Source organism: Malus sylvestris, chromosome 17 (genome assembly GCF_916048215.2).
Source record: "Malus sylvestris chromosome 17, drMalSylv7.2, whole genome shotgun sequence".
Classification (NCBI taxonomy): Eukaryota; Viridiplantae; Streptophyta; class Magnoliopsida; order Rosales; family Rosaceae; genus Malus; species Malus sylvestris.
The window spans coordinates 10,453,039-10,471,723 of record NC_062276.1 but is presented as its reverse complement, the minus strand read 5'-3'; the positions used below and the strand labels follow the sequence as shown (position 1 = coordinate 10,471,723).

Below are 18,685 nucleotides of genomic sequence, written 5' to 3'. Positions count from 1 at the left end.
GCGACACCGCTTTCTTGGGGTATCGTCACGCGTTCGGCGGGAACGAAAAGGAAGAGCCCCCAAAAGGGCCAAATGACCTGCAAGCCCAAAGCCAACTATCTCTACTGAAAGGCAAAAGTTTTGGCATACCGTTTTTACTTGAAAGGCAAGTTTACCGTTTTATGCGGTACCAAATTATATCGAGAGATTTCTTAAAAAAAAAAAAAAAAAACTATATCAAGAGATTAGTTTGTCATAAATATATGGTGGGATATTTTTTATAGTAAAAAAAAAGGTTTGAAAAATAATTGGAATTGAACTTGTTATTTATGAGACTCAAACTTATCATCTATCATTTACAAGTGGAGAGAAATGTACTAGATCGTTGCATATAATCTAATCTCCTAGTGGATAAGGTCTTTAGTTTCCACTTATGCGTTCTAGATTCAAAACTCCCTCTCTCTTAAGTTGTTACTGACTCAAGAGGTTGACTGACTGAAGAGCACTCACAAACTCTTGGATGAACTCACTATTTTTCTGTTACTAACCTTCTGTCGAAGAGCTACAGGCTAACCAACATATAAATATTCATAATCAACTCCCCTGTAGAAAACTATGGAAGGGGATAGACAAAGCGATCAATATTGGGCTGCTTTACATTTACTCAGTTCTTGAAAACTGGAAAGACCTTTCTTTGTCCAAGGATTTTGCTTCTTAGACAGCTGCACGTTAAAGATGGGCATTTAATTTCATGAGGAGGGAATTCTAACAATAAACTCTTCCTCTGTCTCTGTTATCACCTTTAAGAGAGTAAGTGAAATGGTTCAAAGAGAAAGCATATAATTTTTAAAGGAAGTTGAGCAAAAATCAAGCATGGGTAAGAAACAAAGATGGATAGGACACTACTCTAGCTCTCACAAAATACTCTTGGTTGGTGAGGGAGACTTCTCATTTTCTGCCTGTTTGGCTAGAGCATTTCGCTCCGCCGCGAACATGGTTGCTACGACTCTCGAATCCGAAGGTAAAATATATGGACTCCTTGGATGCACGTAACAAACAGAAAGCCGTTACCTTCATCTTTTTAAATTTGTTTTACATGAATTAATTAATTTTCTTGAAAACTTTCAGATACTATATTGACTGAGCATTTCAGCAGTGAGGCACATTTGGAGGAGTTGGAGAGAAGAGGGTGCTTGGTGTTGTATGAAGTCAATGTATATGTCATGGACCGTCATCCCACACTGAAGTCTATGAAATTTGATGTTATCATATTCAACTTTCCTCATGCAGGTCATTACCATCGGCTAATCGAAACCGACGAGGAGCTTATAGAGTAAGTGACAAAATTTGCCTTCATCTTTTGTACCATGCCTTGTTCCGACATGCTCTCCAGTGATGCCTGTGTAACCAAAAAAAACAAAACTGATTAATGTTTATGCAATGGTGAGGCTGCAGGGGCAGTTATATAGCATAATGCTGATCCTTTAATCTCTCTCTAATCTCTATCCATATTATAACTATTAGTTACTGGATTTCTTTATCATAAGTGATTAATTTGGAGCTTCAATGGAGCTAGATTGCACAGACATTTGTTAAAAGCGTTTTTCAAAAGCGCCCGCGGGATGCTCAGCAAAGGTGGTGAAATTCATGTTTCACACAGGGTAGACTACCCGTATGATCAATGGAAGTTGAAGGAGCTTGCTGAGAAAGCAGGCCTGTTTTTGAAAGAGAAAGTGTGGTTCGACAAATCGGACTACCCTGGCTACCACAATAAGAGAGGTGGCGGCATCCAGAGCAACAAAACGTTTCCTCTAACAAACAAGGAATGTTACACCTCCAAATTCTCTCTCAAACATGCGAGTTCTGAAATTTCTGTTTGTAATTCGACAACCAGCATTGTTAGTGATGTCCCTTCACCACCTGGCTATCAGGGTTACATTTGTCCTCCAGCTCCTCCAAGACCACCCTTACGAGAGATTCTTAGGTCTGGCATCCAGACCACGAGCCGGTGCGAACCTAAGACACAAAACCCCCCACATGACCCACCACCTCTTGTTTTGAGACCCACCACTAGCCCATGTAATGATCCCAACCCGCCCTCACACCACTCCATGGCCCACTGCCTCCAGGTTCCGGAGGAAAGAATTTCTCCACCCTTACCTCCTTCCTGCCAAGATGATGATGACCCTCCAGCTCCCCCAACCCCACCTCCTTCACGCCAAGTAGATGATGACAACGGCTGCTGCTCAATCCTTGGAGGCTGGTATGCGTATTCTGTCCTTGTCCCAATACCCGTACTAGCTTTCAGTTGCAATTGACTTTAGCTGCACAAAAATACACGTTCGTGTATTCACGTACTATACCCGTTCCGTATACTACTAACTATGATGGGCATTAGCCCCTCATATGGCTTTTTTTGTTCCAACTCGTTTTGTACCACTGATGTTAGTGACTATTGTCAAGTAGTCAAGTTTTCTTGTTACGCTCCTTAATACTTTGATCATCATATTCAACATGCATTAGGTAATTGTGTGTTTTATTATTTGTTGTTTTCTTTCTATCCTTTTCAGGACTAAATTCTATCTAATTTCTTGATGATTATCAACTGTAACTTTAGAATTTTAGAATTAATCGCATTTAACAGCCAGTATCCAACCTAGAAAAATCTTCGATGATTATCTGCAGATTAAGCATACAAACAGTGAACAGGATGAACTGCTTAGGATTTGTTACGATTGAACTATTTTTAAATGCCATATAGGAGGATTGCAATATATTACATTTAGTACTGGTTTAAGGCTGTTTTGCTTAAGAAAAAAACATCTTATTTTATAATTGTTTGTGTTTAAGGTGTTTGGTGAAATTAAACTAAGTTCATTATTTTGGAAGTTGTGAATAAAAGCAGAAAGGCCGAAGCAACTAAATGCTACTTTTTCTTTTCTTTGCTTTTCTTTTTTTCTAAAACATGCAAATGAATAGTGATGTTTAATGAAACTTTCTACATTCCAATAACACCTTCGTCACGGTCTCCTAATCACACCCTATCAAAACCCTCCTCCTTCTCCTTCTCCTCCCTTTCCGCTATTTCATGCAAGCTCCTATACTCAAGTGCCGCCCTTAAGACTGTTGAAATGTAATCTTGTTCCTGGCCCAAGAAGATTATCCAGCCCATAGAAAACTCATAAAATGTGCTAGAAAATTCTAGCAAAAGGTTGTCGGTGCATTAGGCATGCATACTAAAAAAAATTTGGAGTTCTTGCAATATTTAAGTAGGCTTGCAAGTAGAAATATCTAGAACCACAAAACTTGTGGCTAGGAGGAATTTCGCTCCATTACATTTTTCTTTGTGAGATAAACATCTCCAAAGTAATGAAATCTTTTTAAGACCCAACAGAGACAGCCTCTCACGACACCTCGTCTTACAGACCCAAGCGTGTAGTGGGTCTTCCTGGGGTCGCCGTCCCCTTGCAGATTTGAACTCTTTTCAAATTTATCCTCAAATTCTAGATTAAAGTAAATTAACCAAAACTACAATTTCCTAAGAAAGCTAGAATCGGACCCCGAGCTGTGAGAATCAGTCGGAATAGATGAGAGAAAAAGAGAGAGCTTGTGGGTGGTTGAGCTTGTCATCGCCGTTGGAGCCCTGCAAGTGAGATTTCGCACTTACCCGGATGAGAAAGAGAATCCTAAATCACAAAACAAGCAAAAGCCCAGATAAAAAACCAGAGACATCGAAGTGTCTTTGATAAGGTACTACCAAATTTTTTCTATCAAATTTGAAATCAAATTATATGATTATAGATAATTAAATTATTAAATGAGTGTTGTTTAATGTATTTATATTTTATTATTGACAAATTTGATATAAAAATTTAATATCTCTAACATTATACTTTAATAAATCTTAGGCATCGTTTGGCAGACTGTATTGACTATTTTTGTCGAATAGGATAAATAGACATCGGATGGTACTAACTAAATTAGTCGAGTGTTTGGTGCAGTATTAAACTAATGATCGTATTATTTATATTGTGTTTGGTACTGAACCAGATAAGAAAAGGGAAGAAAAAAAATTGAAAAATCTGTGTTTGTTTGTTGAACTTTTCTCATATTTATACCTATTCAAAACCACATAAATTTTCAAATAACAAAGAAAAATAGTAAATTTCATACATCAAATTCAAAATATTTTCCAATAACATAAAAGAAGGTTCACAAAACACAACTACAGTCGTTACGTTATATAGATTAATCCAACCACTTATCCAAGTTCACAAAATATACAAATGCAAGTTGGTTTCAGTAAGAAACAGTTTGTCCAGATAGCCAAAATATATGCATGCTGCTGCTTTGCTTTCCGTAAGAAGTAATTTGTCCAAGTACCCAAAATATATGCATGCTACAACTTTTAACAAAAGATATGCATGCTGCTTTCCAAGTAGCCAAAATATATATCACCTGCATGTATGAATAGATAACTAAAGACTATGTGCAGGTATCCATTTCACCCATTATATGACTCACAAAAGCTCATGTTTCAATAATGATACTGTATGGAGGAACATGACCACAACAACATATAGAAACATGAGGACCCGGTTTTTCTATTTGTACCTTTGGAGGCTTGAATGGATAATCTGGAGGGAAATGAATTGATGTATGCCAAGTTCAGTAAAGTGATCAAAATATACATATACCCGAGAAACATAAGATGCATGAGCCAGCATACGAGACCTATACAAAACCAGCTACATTGTGATAATATCTAACCATCACTTTTTTACATCAGTTAAACCATTAAAGGAGGATTGTTTCGCTCCCAAATGGACCATCCACAAATTTGCTACATCTTTATTTCCTAATCGATGAAGCAAAGGGCAAAATTTCAGTTTTTTTCTTTTCTGTTCAATTGATGAAAAGGGGCCAATTTTTGGCTAAAAATCTGAGCTGCAAACAGTTGAAATTATCGAAAAAACCCCGCTAATTAGCCTCAATTAGAACTACCATCTACAATTCTAATACAATTTTATATATGGGATCCAAATTTAATAAAAAGACAAGTTCAAGGAAAAGGAGCAAATACCAGCACTGCATGAGGTAGGGGGGTCTTCTGCAAATACTTGAGCTCCCTCATGATGCGTTTAGATGCCATGACAACACCTACAAACAACACACACAATCACACAAAACACAAGCTGAAAAACCCAACAACAAATCTAAAATTCGACCCCAACAGCAAACCATAAAATTCGAAAGTTCTAATTAAAACACAAAATTACATAATCAATTGCATAATTAGAGAGAAAACAATAACTAGATTCAATCAATTGAAAGAAAATTGCAAGAAAAATAGGAGGAGATAGAAGATCAGAGGGAAGGGAGGAACTTGGGAAGAAGAAGAAAAATGAGAAGATGAACTGGATAGGATGGAAAACGAAGAAGAAGAAGGCCTCTGAGAAGACGAACCTGGATTCAGATGAGAAAGCAAGCGCGCGAGAGGCAGAGAGAGCGTCTGGAGAGGACGAGTGTGCGCCTGGAGAGGAAGGAGAGAGCGACTAAATTGCCCCGTAGGTTTGGAGAGTATAAGGACTAAGGAGGCGGGTATTCACTGTATTTCGTATTATTAATATTACCCGATGTCTTATATGGTATGCCAAACGAGACCTTAAAGTAGAAAACGAAGCCTTGAAATTTGCATATGGGTTCGTACAAGATTGTCTTTGATAAACCCTGAAGTGGAAAAATATTCCGGATTAGGATTCTCTCTTCTTCTATATCCTCCTCTCACTTTCTTTATTTTGTTTTTTTCTTTTTATAAAAAATTAATATAAAATGTTAATGCGGCATAACCGTAACCGTTTAAATAGAAAAAGAGGAAAGAGAAGGGAAAAAAAATAAGAGAGAATTCTACTCCAAATATCCCTGCCAAATAAAAAGATACTTGAGTATGGTTTGACAGCCATGAAGTGAAGGGTAGCACGGCTATGTGTAATGAGCTGTAAATATCTTTGCAAGCCTAAGCTCATAGTCCCATCTTTCATAGTCGTAGTACACACATCGAGGTGGATGTCCATTTCATTCATGAGCATGTTCTTAAGATAGAGTTGGTGATTTATCATGTCTCTAGTTCCAATCAAATTGCATATATTATGAACATGTTACATAATCCTAACATGAGACTGAGGGAGGCTATAATAGATAATAGTAGTGACACATCAGTTAAAGTGAAATGATATGTTATCTTAAGTTAGTTTAAGTAGTGTAATTGCAAGTTTGCTTTATGTAATGAGCTATAAATACCATATGAAAGGAATAAGGTCAATAGTGATTCATTCTTGACAAATCTATGGTCCTACCAATTGGGAAAGAATCAATAGTTCTTTTTTAGAAGCAATTCATACTTCCTGAACACGTATACAACTCATCATTGTATTACGCTCTCCAAGTGTGCTTATTCCTACCTTCTTTCTTACCATGACAAGTCTTTGTGAAAGTTTTCCCTCTCTTAGCTTTCTATATCTTCAAGCTTTCTCTGTTATACATTAATGGTGGTTTTAATGTTTCAATCAACATCTACCTAGCATGACTCTTCTTTTATAGTTGAAACTTTGAGATTTCATGTTTCCTGCATTAGATTTTAGAGATGCAGCATTGTATTTTGGTGCGGACAAGATTTTGGTGGCAGCTGGTAAGTGTAAGTCCAAGAAAAATGGTTCTCAGATATCCGAAATTGGGCTCTGGTTTTCGATTTGGGCTTATACGACAAAAACAAACCACACCCCCTGCATTGGCATCATTTGATTTTTAAATTTTGGCCATTTTTGAAATGCTCATTTAATTGTAGGGTTAAGTACAAATAACAATTCAACTTAGAGATGATTTTAAATTGGTCTCATATTTGTAAAACATTTCAAATAATTACATAATATTTTGAAAAATGAAGACTTGTTAGGTCACCAACATTAAATGATAACCTGGACAAGTATTGAAGCGGGATTTAACTCCCATATCATTTATAGAGCTCTAAATTTCTAAATTGATCCCCTTTAACTAGACAAAGTTAGTGTTGACTATGGACTACATTTGGTGAGCGTGTTTGTTTGCACTCACTAAGTCTCACTGGACTGGCTTAGCTAAGAATATTAATCTTTGTTTGGTGCATGCCAACACTGAGTTTAATGGGACTAGCTTGGACTCGTTCCGACTAAACTTTTCACTAGCTAGGCTTAGCGAGGCAGGGCAAGAAGGATGAGATTGCTAAGATCATTGCTTCACTTCATCATTGTGCTGAGGCTTCAACTTCCTCAGTCATCTTCCTCTTCGTCTTCCACAAATCCCGAACCTGCCGCCATTAAGCTTTTCTTCTTCCTCAACTTGCAATCACAGGGATGAGACCGATCACACCTGATCAGTGAAAAATTATGACACCAATCATTTACGAGTGAGTATTACACCAAGAATAACTGACAAGCGGATGAGTTTTCTAGTTGGCTATGTTGATATAGCTTAGATAGGGAAATGATACTACCCCTACATATAGGGTAGGGCTTTTCCTTAAAATCTGGGCCGAGCTTTGTTCCCGAAACTCCCCCATTTCAATAAAAAAAGCCCCGCTCCCTAAGGGCTGCTTTCTGACAAAGAAATAAATGAAATAATCTCAATTTTAAAACACGATGGCTACTTTCCACATTAGTTACCTTTCTCGGTTACTTGTGTGGATAAGGCCTATGTTATAGTATATAACTTCAATCATAAGGATAAATTTCTAATCGCATAGCTTCATAATAATTTTGTAAAGCTTCCCCATAATTTCCTTCGAATTTCCAGCTCTCTCACATGCCTTGCCCGCAGCTCCAGATTACATGCCACCGACCGTCGCGTCCTCCTTGAGGCCGCCAAGCACTCCGCCAAGAAGATGTGTCTGCAAGTATGTCGCCGATTTACAGATCCAACGATCTGAGCCTCTGCAAATTGAAAAAAAAAAGAAGGGATTTTTCTGGATTTGATTTGAAGGGAAAGTGAATTAAAAGAAGAGAAATATGGGTTTTAATTGTAGAGAAAGCAAATGAAAGGAAGAGAGAGTTTTCTGGGTTTGATTATTAGTGGGAGCAAATATGCGCTTTCGAAGAATAGAATGCAAACCAAAGAAAAAAAGTGGAGAGACTGGGGGAGAGAGTCAAATAAAAAAAGTGTGTATTAACAATAACAAAATATTAAAAATGACAAAAAAAAAGTCTTTTAACTCTAAAATAATTTAATCTCTGATTTAGTCTGACACTGCACCAAATGTTTCATTATCTTTATACTACTTAGTCCATGCAAAACCAATCCAGTTTAATCCCTGAAGTTAGTCCAGTTCGAGATAGTGTGGTGCAACAAATGCACCCTAAAATGACCTGTTAGTGAAAATAGCTTCAATATTTGTTCACACCATTACTTACCATTAATGACATCATCAATTGATGGTAGTAGTTATTTAAACATCTTTTATGGTTGTCACTTGTTCTCATATACAATGGAGTTTTGAGTTCTCTCATATTCCCTTTTGTTTTAGGACTTATCTTTATATATAAAGTCAAGGGCTCAATGAACAATATTTTTTGGTGTCATAAGCTTCACCCAAAAAAAAAAAAAAAAGAACTGGACAAAAATGTCTCTCAAACAAAAAACTTCAAAAGTAACTCAAAATAATGTATCAAATGTGGCAGGGTATTTTTGTCATTTTAATAGTGTTTTTTAATAAATAAATTTTTTTTGTACATGTTTTTTTTAATAATTAGTACTTGACAATAAGCTAGCAATAATGTGATTTAATAAGTTGTTAATTAAATATTATTTCCTCTATTTTTAAAGACGTTCAAAACATCTTAAGAGGTGTGTAATGCCCGGTTATAAAAAAAGTCTTTCGCATGCGGATAATAATGTGATTAAATTAGTTGTTAAATGATTTTTTTTAACAAACAATATTATCTACACTTAGGGAGAGGGGAGTGAGCTTAGCCTCACAATGAGTTAGCAATAATGTGATTTAATCAGTTGTTTATTAAATATTATTTTCTATATTCTTAAGATAAATTCAATAGAAACCGATTTTATTATGTGGATTCAGCTGCTTTAATTGGTTTATGAGGGGTTTCTTCTAGCATGATCTAAGATTATTCATTTACTTCAAATATTTGACTTTTCTTTTGTCAATTAACGTATATAAATACATTTAAAACGTGTAAATCGCACGTAGCACGTCGTGATTCAAAAAATGTCTTCTGTACGCGCATGAGCACAAGATTCGTAGTAAGAGAAGAGCCACAAATAATAGAAAGGCTTGAAGCCAAGTCTTTCACATGCGTGCATGAAAGCTTGTCAAAATTCATAGCAAGAGAAGAGCCACAAATAATAGTAAGAGAAGAGCCACAAATAATAAAAAGACTTGAAGCCAAGTCTTTCACATGCGTGCATGAAAGCTTATCAAGATTCATAGTAAGAGAAGAGCCACAAATAATAGAAAGACTTGAAGCTAGGTCTTCATCAACATTTGGGCTAGTCGTTGAATAATAAACTCTATTATTATCTCTTGTTGCTATCTCCTTGCCTTATTGTTGTCGTACAAGTGTGTGTCAGATTTTTTAAGTATGCATGAAGTAAAAGGCATCTGCCCAGACATCTATATGTTCCTGCCCGGTCCACTTATCAGATCTCGACTTATCAGGTGTGTAGATTCTTAATATTGAAGAAATTACTGATCATGTACGTTGATGACTGTGAACCATTTAATTGTTGCGAGATCCAATACCGTTGAGGTGAACGACGATAGGGAATCTCGTTTTCTAACAGTTTATGATGCTTAAAATTATTTGAAATATAAATTATTGAGTTGCCCTTGCTTGGACGATTGTTTGTGTTGTCTAGTTTTCACGAAGATAATAATTTATTGGGGTTTTTGAACATTAATCATTGTAAAAGATTAAAATTTTTAAAAAAAACCTGATGCTAAATATTCAATTTAATCCCTTGAGTGTACTTTTATCAAAATTTACATTCAATTTTTGTTATTTAATGTGTATTTTTATTTAATCTCTCCATATTAAATTTTAATTTTATTAATATGCACATATTTAGTTTTTTTTAATTAGAAATGAATTTAAATGAGAAAATATTAAAAAAAATTGTGATACAAAAATATATAAATACATAAGTGTTCAGAAATAATTGTGCCAAAATATATAAAATTGACTTTTTTGTACCGAAATATTTGTACCTACATGATTGTACCGAAATATATTATAATGAACCTAAATGTATATAACGAAATGTATTATATTGAATTAATGTACCTAAATGTCAATACTGAAATGTATGTACCTAAATGTCAATACCAAAAATGTATGTACCTAAATATCAATACCAAAATGTATGTACCTAAATGTATTTACCGAAATATAATAATTGAATTAATGTACCTAAAAGTCAATACTCAAATGTGTGTACCAAAGTGTACGTAACGAAATACATTATATTGACCAAAATGCATTACATTGAATCAATGTAACTACATGTTTGTATCAATGGATATACCAAAATATTCAAATGTATTAATGTACCTAAATAAAGAACATACAAAATTGTTATCGGAATATATATTATAAAAAAATTAGTTGCCTAAATGTAGACATTAAAATATATTATGATGAATGAAATAAAAATTACATTTAAATGTAATTAATACATTAAAATAAAAATAAAAGGATAAAATAAAACATCAAAATACAACTAATAAATGATATGATTAAATGTGCTAGGGACTAAAATTAGATTTTAATCTTACATATGGTTATAATCTAAAACTCATCTTTTTTAATGATTAAAATGAAGTTTTCTATAATTTATTTATGTTCTTTGTTCTTGATGCAAATGACAGTGGTCTCGAGTGTCACATCCCGGCCCGGGGCGGATCACTTCCCGGGCCCGCTCCACTACCGTAGCACGATATTGTCCGCTTTGGGCCCCGACCAAGCCCTCACGGTTTTGTTTTTGGGAACTCACGAGCAACTTCCCAGTGGGTCACCCATCCTGGGAGTGCTCTGGCCTCCTTCTCGCTTAACTTCGGAGTTCCTACGGATCCCGAAGCCAGTGAGCTCCCAAAAGGCCTCGTGCTAGGTAGGGATGAGAATATACATTTAAGGATCACTCCCCTGGGCGATGTGGGATGTCACATCGAGCATCTCCAAATCTTATTAATTATCTTGTGCTTGAAGAATCAGGACCAGGAGTAAATAACAAAACCTTCTTTAATTCTTGCATGATACCAAATGATTGAAATTAAGTTTTCGAGCATTAAATACATATATTTATATAGTGGTGGAACCAAAATTTTATATGAGGATGAACTTCTTCCAAATATAAAAAGGAATTAAACGGAGAGTATTTACAAAATTATTTATTAACCATTTGAAAGACTTATTAAGGTTAATAGGAAAATTCTATCAATAAAAAATATAGAAACCCTAGCACTCAAGTAAGAGGTAGAGCAGAGGAGAAACCAAAAAAAATTATGGCCAATACTTTTATAAATCTTATTGTTTGTTGAATTGATTTGTTATTTGAGATTGACAAAATATATGAAGGGAACGAGAATAACTTTGGAGTCTCTGGATTGCACCGTAAGTAATAATGTGAGGATGGGGATGGACAATACTAGTCCCTTCATCCATCTGTCCATATATTCACATGATTTATATCTGACTGTCAAATGATTATTGTATTAAATACATCTAAATATTGTAGCCAAAATCTTAATGTATAATTAAGGTCATTTTATACAAATCATTACTCGTTCTATGATTTTTTTTTCCCTTGATTTGTTGAAGTGTACCAAATTTTTATACAATTATCTTACCGTTCACTCCAAAAATTCCATGTCGGTTACCGGTTGTTAGAAGATGCCAGTATAGCATCTTTTAAACGCTCTGGATACATATTCTATTCCAGTATAGCATTACCTCAGAGAGAAAATGCCGTTAATCAGGTATATTTTATTCAAGTGAAATTTGATAAGGCGAAAACCTGATAACTACTTATAATCATAATCATACATATATTTCCCAGACATTTACTGAATTATGTGTTCTGAAAGGTAATGTGTGCTTGTGTGTTTCTGATAGAGTAAGAGAAAGATGAAGCAGGTTTACAGAAGATATCAAAATGCTATTGTGTTTGCTATGGCTTCCTTTGCTATAGTTTATATGGTTGTGAGTCTTGTGACAATGGTTCGAAAGGAACGTCTCAATTTCCATGGTTGGGTACCGGCGTAGATATGATTTCTGATTCCACATTCAGAATCAACTATATTTCATCATACAAGGTATTCTACTTATTCAAGTTTGGTGCTTGAATTTCTGTAAAATTTCGTTATGGTGTAAACTTGTGTAACCAATTTTGTTCTTCCATTTCTTTTTTTTGGGTTGATGTTACCACTTATGTTTTGACCAAGTTAATCTTGTAGGATGCAACAAGGATGAAGGCATTGCCTGATCTTGGAAGGGGATACATTGGCGATTCTGTTCCGCAAAGGGATTGGCAGAAGGGAGATGAAAACCTGAAGAAACTTGAAGCTGGTCTTGCTGCTGCTAGAGCATTGATTGGGGAAGCAATAAAAAATCTTAACCATACAACACCTCTTAAAGATGCAGATTATATACCAAAAGGCGATATTTACAGGAATGCGTATGCCTTTCACCGGTACTGAACTCTCATAACTAGAACCTTAAATCTTTCAATAGTCCGAAAAATAAATTGCCTTACTCTTCAGTTCTGTCTCATTTTATTTCAATTATGTAGGAGCTACCTCTTAATGGAAAAAATGTTTAAAATATATGTCTACGAAGAGGGAGAGCTGCCTATATTTCATAACGGTCCTTGCAAAAACATTTACTCTATGGAGGGACTCTTCCTTAGCTTCATGGAAACTGATACCAAGTTCCGGACTCGAGAGCCTGAAAATGCTCACGTCTATTTTCTGCCATTCAGTGTTGTGATGATCGTCGAGTATTTGTTTCACCCGATTATTCGTGACAAAGCTGTTCTTGAGCGCACTGTGGTTGATTACGTTCGTATCATCTCTAATAGGTATCCATACTGGAACAGAAGCCTTGGAGCTGATCATGTCATGCTTTCTTGCCATGATTGGGTAAATTTTTTACTATTAGTACAACATTTCACATTGCCATATTGCTAATCTGGATCACACATTCAAACAAATATTATAGATTACTAGAATTTTTATACATGTAGACGTAGAATTAAATAGAATTTATTGATCATTACATATAATTCAATTAAGATATTGTATGAAAGTATGATTTCACATGATCAGTTGTTCAGATCCACAGTCGAGTAACTAATTTGCTACTGGCTTTTGTATAGGGGCCAAGGGCTACATGGTATGTTAAACAACTGTACTTCGTTGCCATCCGTGTACTATGCAACGCCAATACATCCGAGCACTTTAACCCTAAGAAAGATGCATCATTTCCTGAAATCAATCTGGAAACTGGTGAAATAACAGGTCTAATTGGAGGCTTGCATCCGTCCAAACGTACAATCCTAGCATTTTTTGCAGGACGAATGCACGGTCGAATTAGGCCATTTCTTTTCGAGCATTGGAAAGGAAAAGACAGAGATTTACTGGTCTATGAAAAACTCCCTGAAGAGCTTTCATACCATGACATGCTGAAGAAAAGCAAGTATTGCATTTGCCCTAGTGGACATGAAGTTGCCAGCCCAAGAATTGTGGAGGCAATTTATGCAGATTGTGTTCCAGTTTTGATATCACAACACTATGTGCTGCCTTTCAGTGATGTGCTTAACTGGGACTCGTTTTCTGTTCAAGTTTCAGTGAGTGAAATTCCAAAACTTAAAGAAATCTTAATGGGAATACCTGAAGAGCAATATCGAAGAATGCAGGAAAGAGTGAAGCAGGTGCAAAGGCATTTTGTAGTGAATAATCCACCCAAGAGATATGATGTTTTCCATATGATTATTCATTCAATCTGGCTTAGAAGATTGAATGTACAGATTTAGAGTTAATTTATTTCCCAAGTTACCAAGTACATCACGATATTGTTTTAAAAAAATTTGTTTAAATACAAAGTGAAAAATGTAGCAATACCCCCTGAAGGTATTGTTCCACTTTATGAACTCTCAATTTGCTTCCGAGGCCCCCATAGACTTACATTCATGTCAATTTCCCTCTCAACTTAGTTGTGTCAATTGTTCCGTTAAATTGAGGGTTGTTTTTACTAAAGTTCTCTCTTGAAGCTTTTTATTCAAAAATTTAAAATTAGCTCTCCTATATTTTTTCGCGTTAAAATTAGCTCTCTTACACCATACCAAGTGACAATACAGGGATAGAAAATCTGGCTAATATTTCTAACTTTATTTTTTATTTTTTTGGTATTTTGGGGACTTGCTTGGTATCATGACAGCTGCAACTGATCCCACTCCATCTTATATATAAAGTCAACAGCCTAATGAACAGTGTTTTTTGGGATCATAGGCTTCATCAAAATGAACTGGACAGAAATGCCCCCAAAACAAAAAACTTCAAAAGCAACTCAAAATAATACATCAAATGTGACAAGGGTATTTTCGTCATATAAACAGTGATAAACAGTGTTTTTAATATTTAACTATTTACTGTATAGTAGTAAACAGTGATAAACTGTGTTTTGGTACAATGTTTTTTTTAATTTTTTTTTTTTATAATTAGTACCTCACAATAGGCTAACAATAATATAATTCAATCAATTGTTTATTAACTATTATTTTCTCTATTTTTAATGTAAATTCAATAGAATGTAGATCGAAATTGAAAGACCGATTGTATTATGTGGATTCAGCTGTGTTTGTATCATACTTGACCAATCCTAAAACTACTGAGCACCGGTCAACGTTATATCGTCAAGGATCCAGAAGAGTTTCCCTCCAACCAGGAGGCCAATCACAACGCGACACATGTCGACATCAGAAGCCAATCATAGCGAGATACGTGTCAACATCAAAAGCCAATCACAATACGACACGTGTCAATGTCAAAACAAAACTAGAAACTCTCTTCTATAAAAGGAGATCATTCTCCCACAATATTTCCTAATGTCATTTGTACTAAATCATTCACTAGTACTCACAAAATGAGAGCTTGAACCTATGTACTTGTGTAAACCCTTCACAATTAATGAGAACTCCTCTACTCTGTGGACGTAGCCAATCTGGGTGAACCACGTACATTTTGTGTTTGCTTCCCTATCTCTATCCATTTACATACTTATCCACGCTAGTGACCGAAGCAATCTAGCGAAGGTCACAAACTTGACACTTTCTGTTGTACCAAAGTCCTCACTGATTTTGTGCATCAACAAGCTGCTTTGATTGGTTTATGAGGGGTTTCTTCTAGCATGGTCTAATATTATTCATTTAAAACATGTCAATCGCACATAGCACGCATGCATGAAGGCTAATATATATAAAGCCAACAACCTAGTGAATAGTGTTTTTTTAGGTCACGGGCTTCACCAAAAAGATTTGGACAGAAATGCCCTCAAACAAAAAACTTCAAAAGAAATTCAAAATAATGCATCAAATGTAGCAAGGGTATTTTCATCATATAAACAATGATAAATAGTGTTTTTAATATTTAACTATTTACTGTACAATGGTAAACAGTGTTTTTAATATTTAACTTTTTCTTGTACAGTGTTTTTTTTATTTTTTTATTTTTTATTTTTATAATTTGACACACCCTGACTCGGAATGTACACCTGGACTCCAAATCGAGCTGTGCTGGCCGACACTAGGAAGGTGACGAAGCCATAAAAGTGTAGTGATAAGGAAATTGTGGATAAATTTAAACCTAAAAATGCATAAACACAAAAGTGCGCTTGTGAGCGGGAATGAACTCATTTCACACGTTATGTCGGAGCATAAGTAAAGTGCAGTAAGGTAGGATGAGAATCATACCATCGAAGGTAACCACTTATACCAAGATTTGCCAAGAATCCTCGTCGACACAAAATGCGTAGCTACTAAACCTGGATGGGTGAAAAATAAGGGTGAGTGGGCCTAAAAACAAAGCTTTATAAAAACTTTTTCGAAAACATAATAACCCATCACCGTAAAACAAGTATAGTTTCCAAGATATACATACTACGTATAGTAAGAAAATAACTACCGTAACCTGCAAAATCTCAAGAATTCAATACGACACAATATTTCATAAATAAGTACATAACGTATGTAATCACATAATCTCGCATAAGCAAACATATCATATCGAGTGCTCATCGACACATGCTATGCACGAGTTCATGCAAATGTATTCTGACATAAACATGACTGGGTGTACCAGTGATTTACGACGTGAAAAGTGGCGCTATAAGCAGCACATACGAGTCCTAATTGCCTATATCAATGGACATGACTGGCACTTACAAAGTGAACGTACAGTGCGATGTGAACATACACGTGAAAGATTGGCCTTGGCTCCGGCGAGTACTAACACCGGTGCAGCAAACGATGAGCAGATAACATAAATATAGTCGTGCCATAGTAATTTGATAATTCACATCAACATAATAGTAATAAGTAAAATATTAATCATGGTTGTAATTAAAACCCCATAAAAGTATGCATACATGTGCATCCCGTAGGATTTGGGATAATTTCGTAATTTCCGCTATTTCGCTAATTCTTATAAACATTAGTCTAATCTAGGCATACGTAGGAAATTCTCTTTCAAACGTATAAATAGAAACTGAATAAATATATAATATTTAAAAGTAAAGACCCACTCACAGATACTTGCGAGGCCGCATCCGTTTAAACTAGAATAACCAGAGTCTCTGATAATAATTGCACCTAAGCATAATATTAGGAACAATTAGTAAAACTCAACTTAAACGACTAAATTTGGAAAAACGGAGCGTGGATTCGGAACCAGAGCGGGGTCCCGAGCAAATTTTGTAAAAAGTCAACAAAAAGTCAACGATCAATCTTAAAAAGTCGACCGAGACGCCCCGATGGTCAACAGAAGTCAAAATCCTTGCCTCTAGAGGCATTTTCGTCAATTCACTCATTTAAAATTAATAAAAATGTAAAGTTAGGGATAGGTTGTTACATAATTAGTACCTTACAATGGGCTAGCAATAATGTGATTCAATCAGTTGTTTATTAACCATTATTTTTTCTATTCTTAATGTAAATTCAATAGAATGTAGAACAAAATTAAAGGATCGATTTTATGATTCAGCTAGTTTGATTGGTTTATCAAATTACTGATAATTTCACATTGTTAAAATCAAATGAACAAAGTGAAGTTTTCAGGCAAAATGAAGGTTCCACTTGTTTTATTCTTGAAAAGGAAATAGATGGTTGCTTCTCAAAATAGTTCACCATTTTGAATCGAAAAGACTGATGAAATCATTTAAGCATTCTCTGACCACCATCGTATGATTATGTGCAAGGAATCAAACACAAAACATGTCGTTTTAGAATACGAACTTGAAATTCGTCTCAACTACTGAACCACCTTGTAGTGATTTAAGGTTCCACTTATTCTATACACTCCAAATTTAATCATACCTTTTTCATCTACATATTGTATAAGCACTTTGTCATCATGACTCAATTACATCATCTGATATCGACGTTACTTGAAGCATAGCACCCTACAAAATAAAGGAATTTACAAAAAAAAATAAAAAAATAAAAAAATAAAATTAGAATCAGTCGTACGTGTACGTGTTTGAAGAATCCAGACTATTTATATTTATGGAATCCAAAAAGCATGGACGGCTAAGATGAAGATGTACTCCAATGATCTCAAAACGTGGATAAATAGGCATTATACTAATAATAAATAGTTGGTGAAAAACAAAATAGTTAATCAGTTACTATCAACATTTTCTAATTGTGTTTACTGTATTCAAATCAATGATTACCCTTCCACAAGGGCGATTGTTTGACCGCGGCTCCCTTCTACTTTCCGTGCCCTTCTATTCGTGTAGTTACGATTAAGTCATATTAACATTTTATATTACTATTCATTTTTATCTTATTATCTCTATAAAAAAATAATATAAAATATTGACATGACTTAACTGTGATCACACAAAATAGGAGAGCACGGAAAGTAGGAGGACATAGAATCTGCCTCCTTGTTTGAGTCCAAAAAGTAGGTCATTGATGTCTGGGAAGATATCATATCAACTCCCATGGTTTAAAACTACATTAATAAAACTCTTTTTGTCAACTAAATGAGGATAAAAAAAACATATTTATTTTCTATCACAACAAAAAAAATTTAAGACAATAATGTAATTTTACAAAATACAATTTTACTTTTTTTTTTAAACTTCACCTACATGTAAGTTTATCATCTCTAATTTAAATAAAAAAACAACATCTCTCCCTCTCTCCTCTCCTCACTCCCATGTTTTCTCTCACTCGCTTCCCCTCTCTTTCAATTTTAACAACCAAAGTAAAAAATTTCACACTTTATTGTGCGCATATACTAGTAGAAATTAAGAAAATATTTGATTAATCCTGGCGATCTCCGAGATTTTGGAATTGATGTGTGGAGTTTATAAAAGTTCTTCTCGTTAAAATGGTTTTTTCAAAAAGTAGGACAATGTATTAATGCTAAAAAAAAAACTTA

General features: G+C 34.9%; 2 protein-coding genes and 2 long non-coding RNA genes across 4 annotated transcripts; 2 read left to right on the top strand and 2 right to left on the bottom strand.

Annotated features, from left to right (window-relative positions):
• Positions 1-852: 852 nt before the first annotated feature.
• On the top strand, positions 853-2,297 carry LOC126611775 (uncharacterized protein At4g26485-like). The gene is made up of 3 exons (XM_050280138.1): positions 853-1,000; positions 1,108-1,312; positions 1,541-2,297. Exons 1-3 carry the CDS (start codon positions 853-855, stop codon positions 2,295-2,297), a joined length of 1,110 nt encoding a protein of 369 aa, XP_050136095.1.
• Positions 2,298-3,216: 919 nt separating this feature from the next.
• On the bottom strand, positions 3,217-5,612 carry LOC126612206 (uncharacterized). Its single transcript, XR_007618985.1, has 3 exons — positions 5,446-5,612; positions 5,063-5,139; positions 3,217-3,622 (listed from the first exon to the last, which is right to left on the bottom strand). It is a non-coding gene; the product is annotated as an uncharacterized LOC126612206 (long non-coding RNA).
• Positions 5,613-6,964: 1,352 nt separating this feature from the next.
• Positions 6,965-8,167, bottom strand: LOC126612207 (uncharacterized). Its single transcript, XR_007618986.1, has 2 exons — positions 7,677-8,167; positions 6,965-7,383 (listed from the first exon to the last, which is right to left on the bottom strand). It is a non-coding gene; the product is annotated as an uncharacterized LOC126612207 (long non-coding RNA).
• Positions 8,168-9,507: 1,340 nt separating this feature from the next.
• LOC126612205 (probable glycosyltransferase At3g07620) lies at positions 9,508-14,172 on the top strand. The gene is given in 6 exon segments (XM_050280560.1): positions 9,508-9,685; positions 11,913-12,234; positions 12,237-12,337; positions 12,479-12,714; positions 12,814-13,162; positions 13,399-14,172. Coding segments are annotated over 5 exon segments (1,428 nt in total). The 5' UTR covers positions 9,508-9,685; positions 11,913-12,149; the 3' UTR covers positions 14,056-14,172.
• Positions 14,173-18,685: the final 4,513 nt, after the last annotated feature.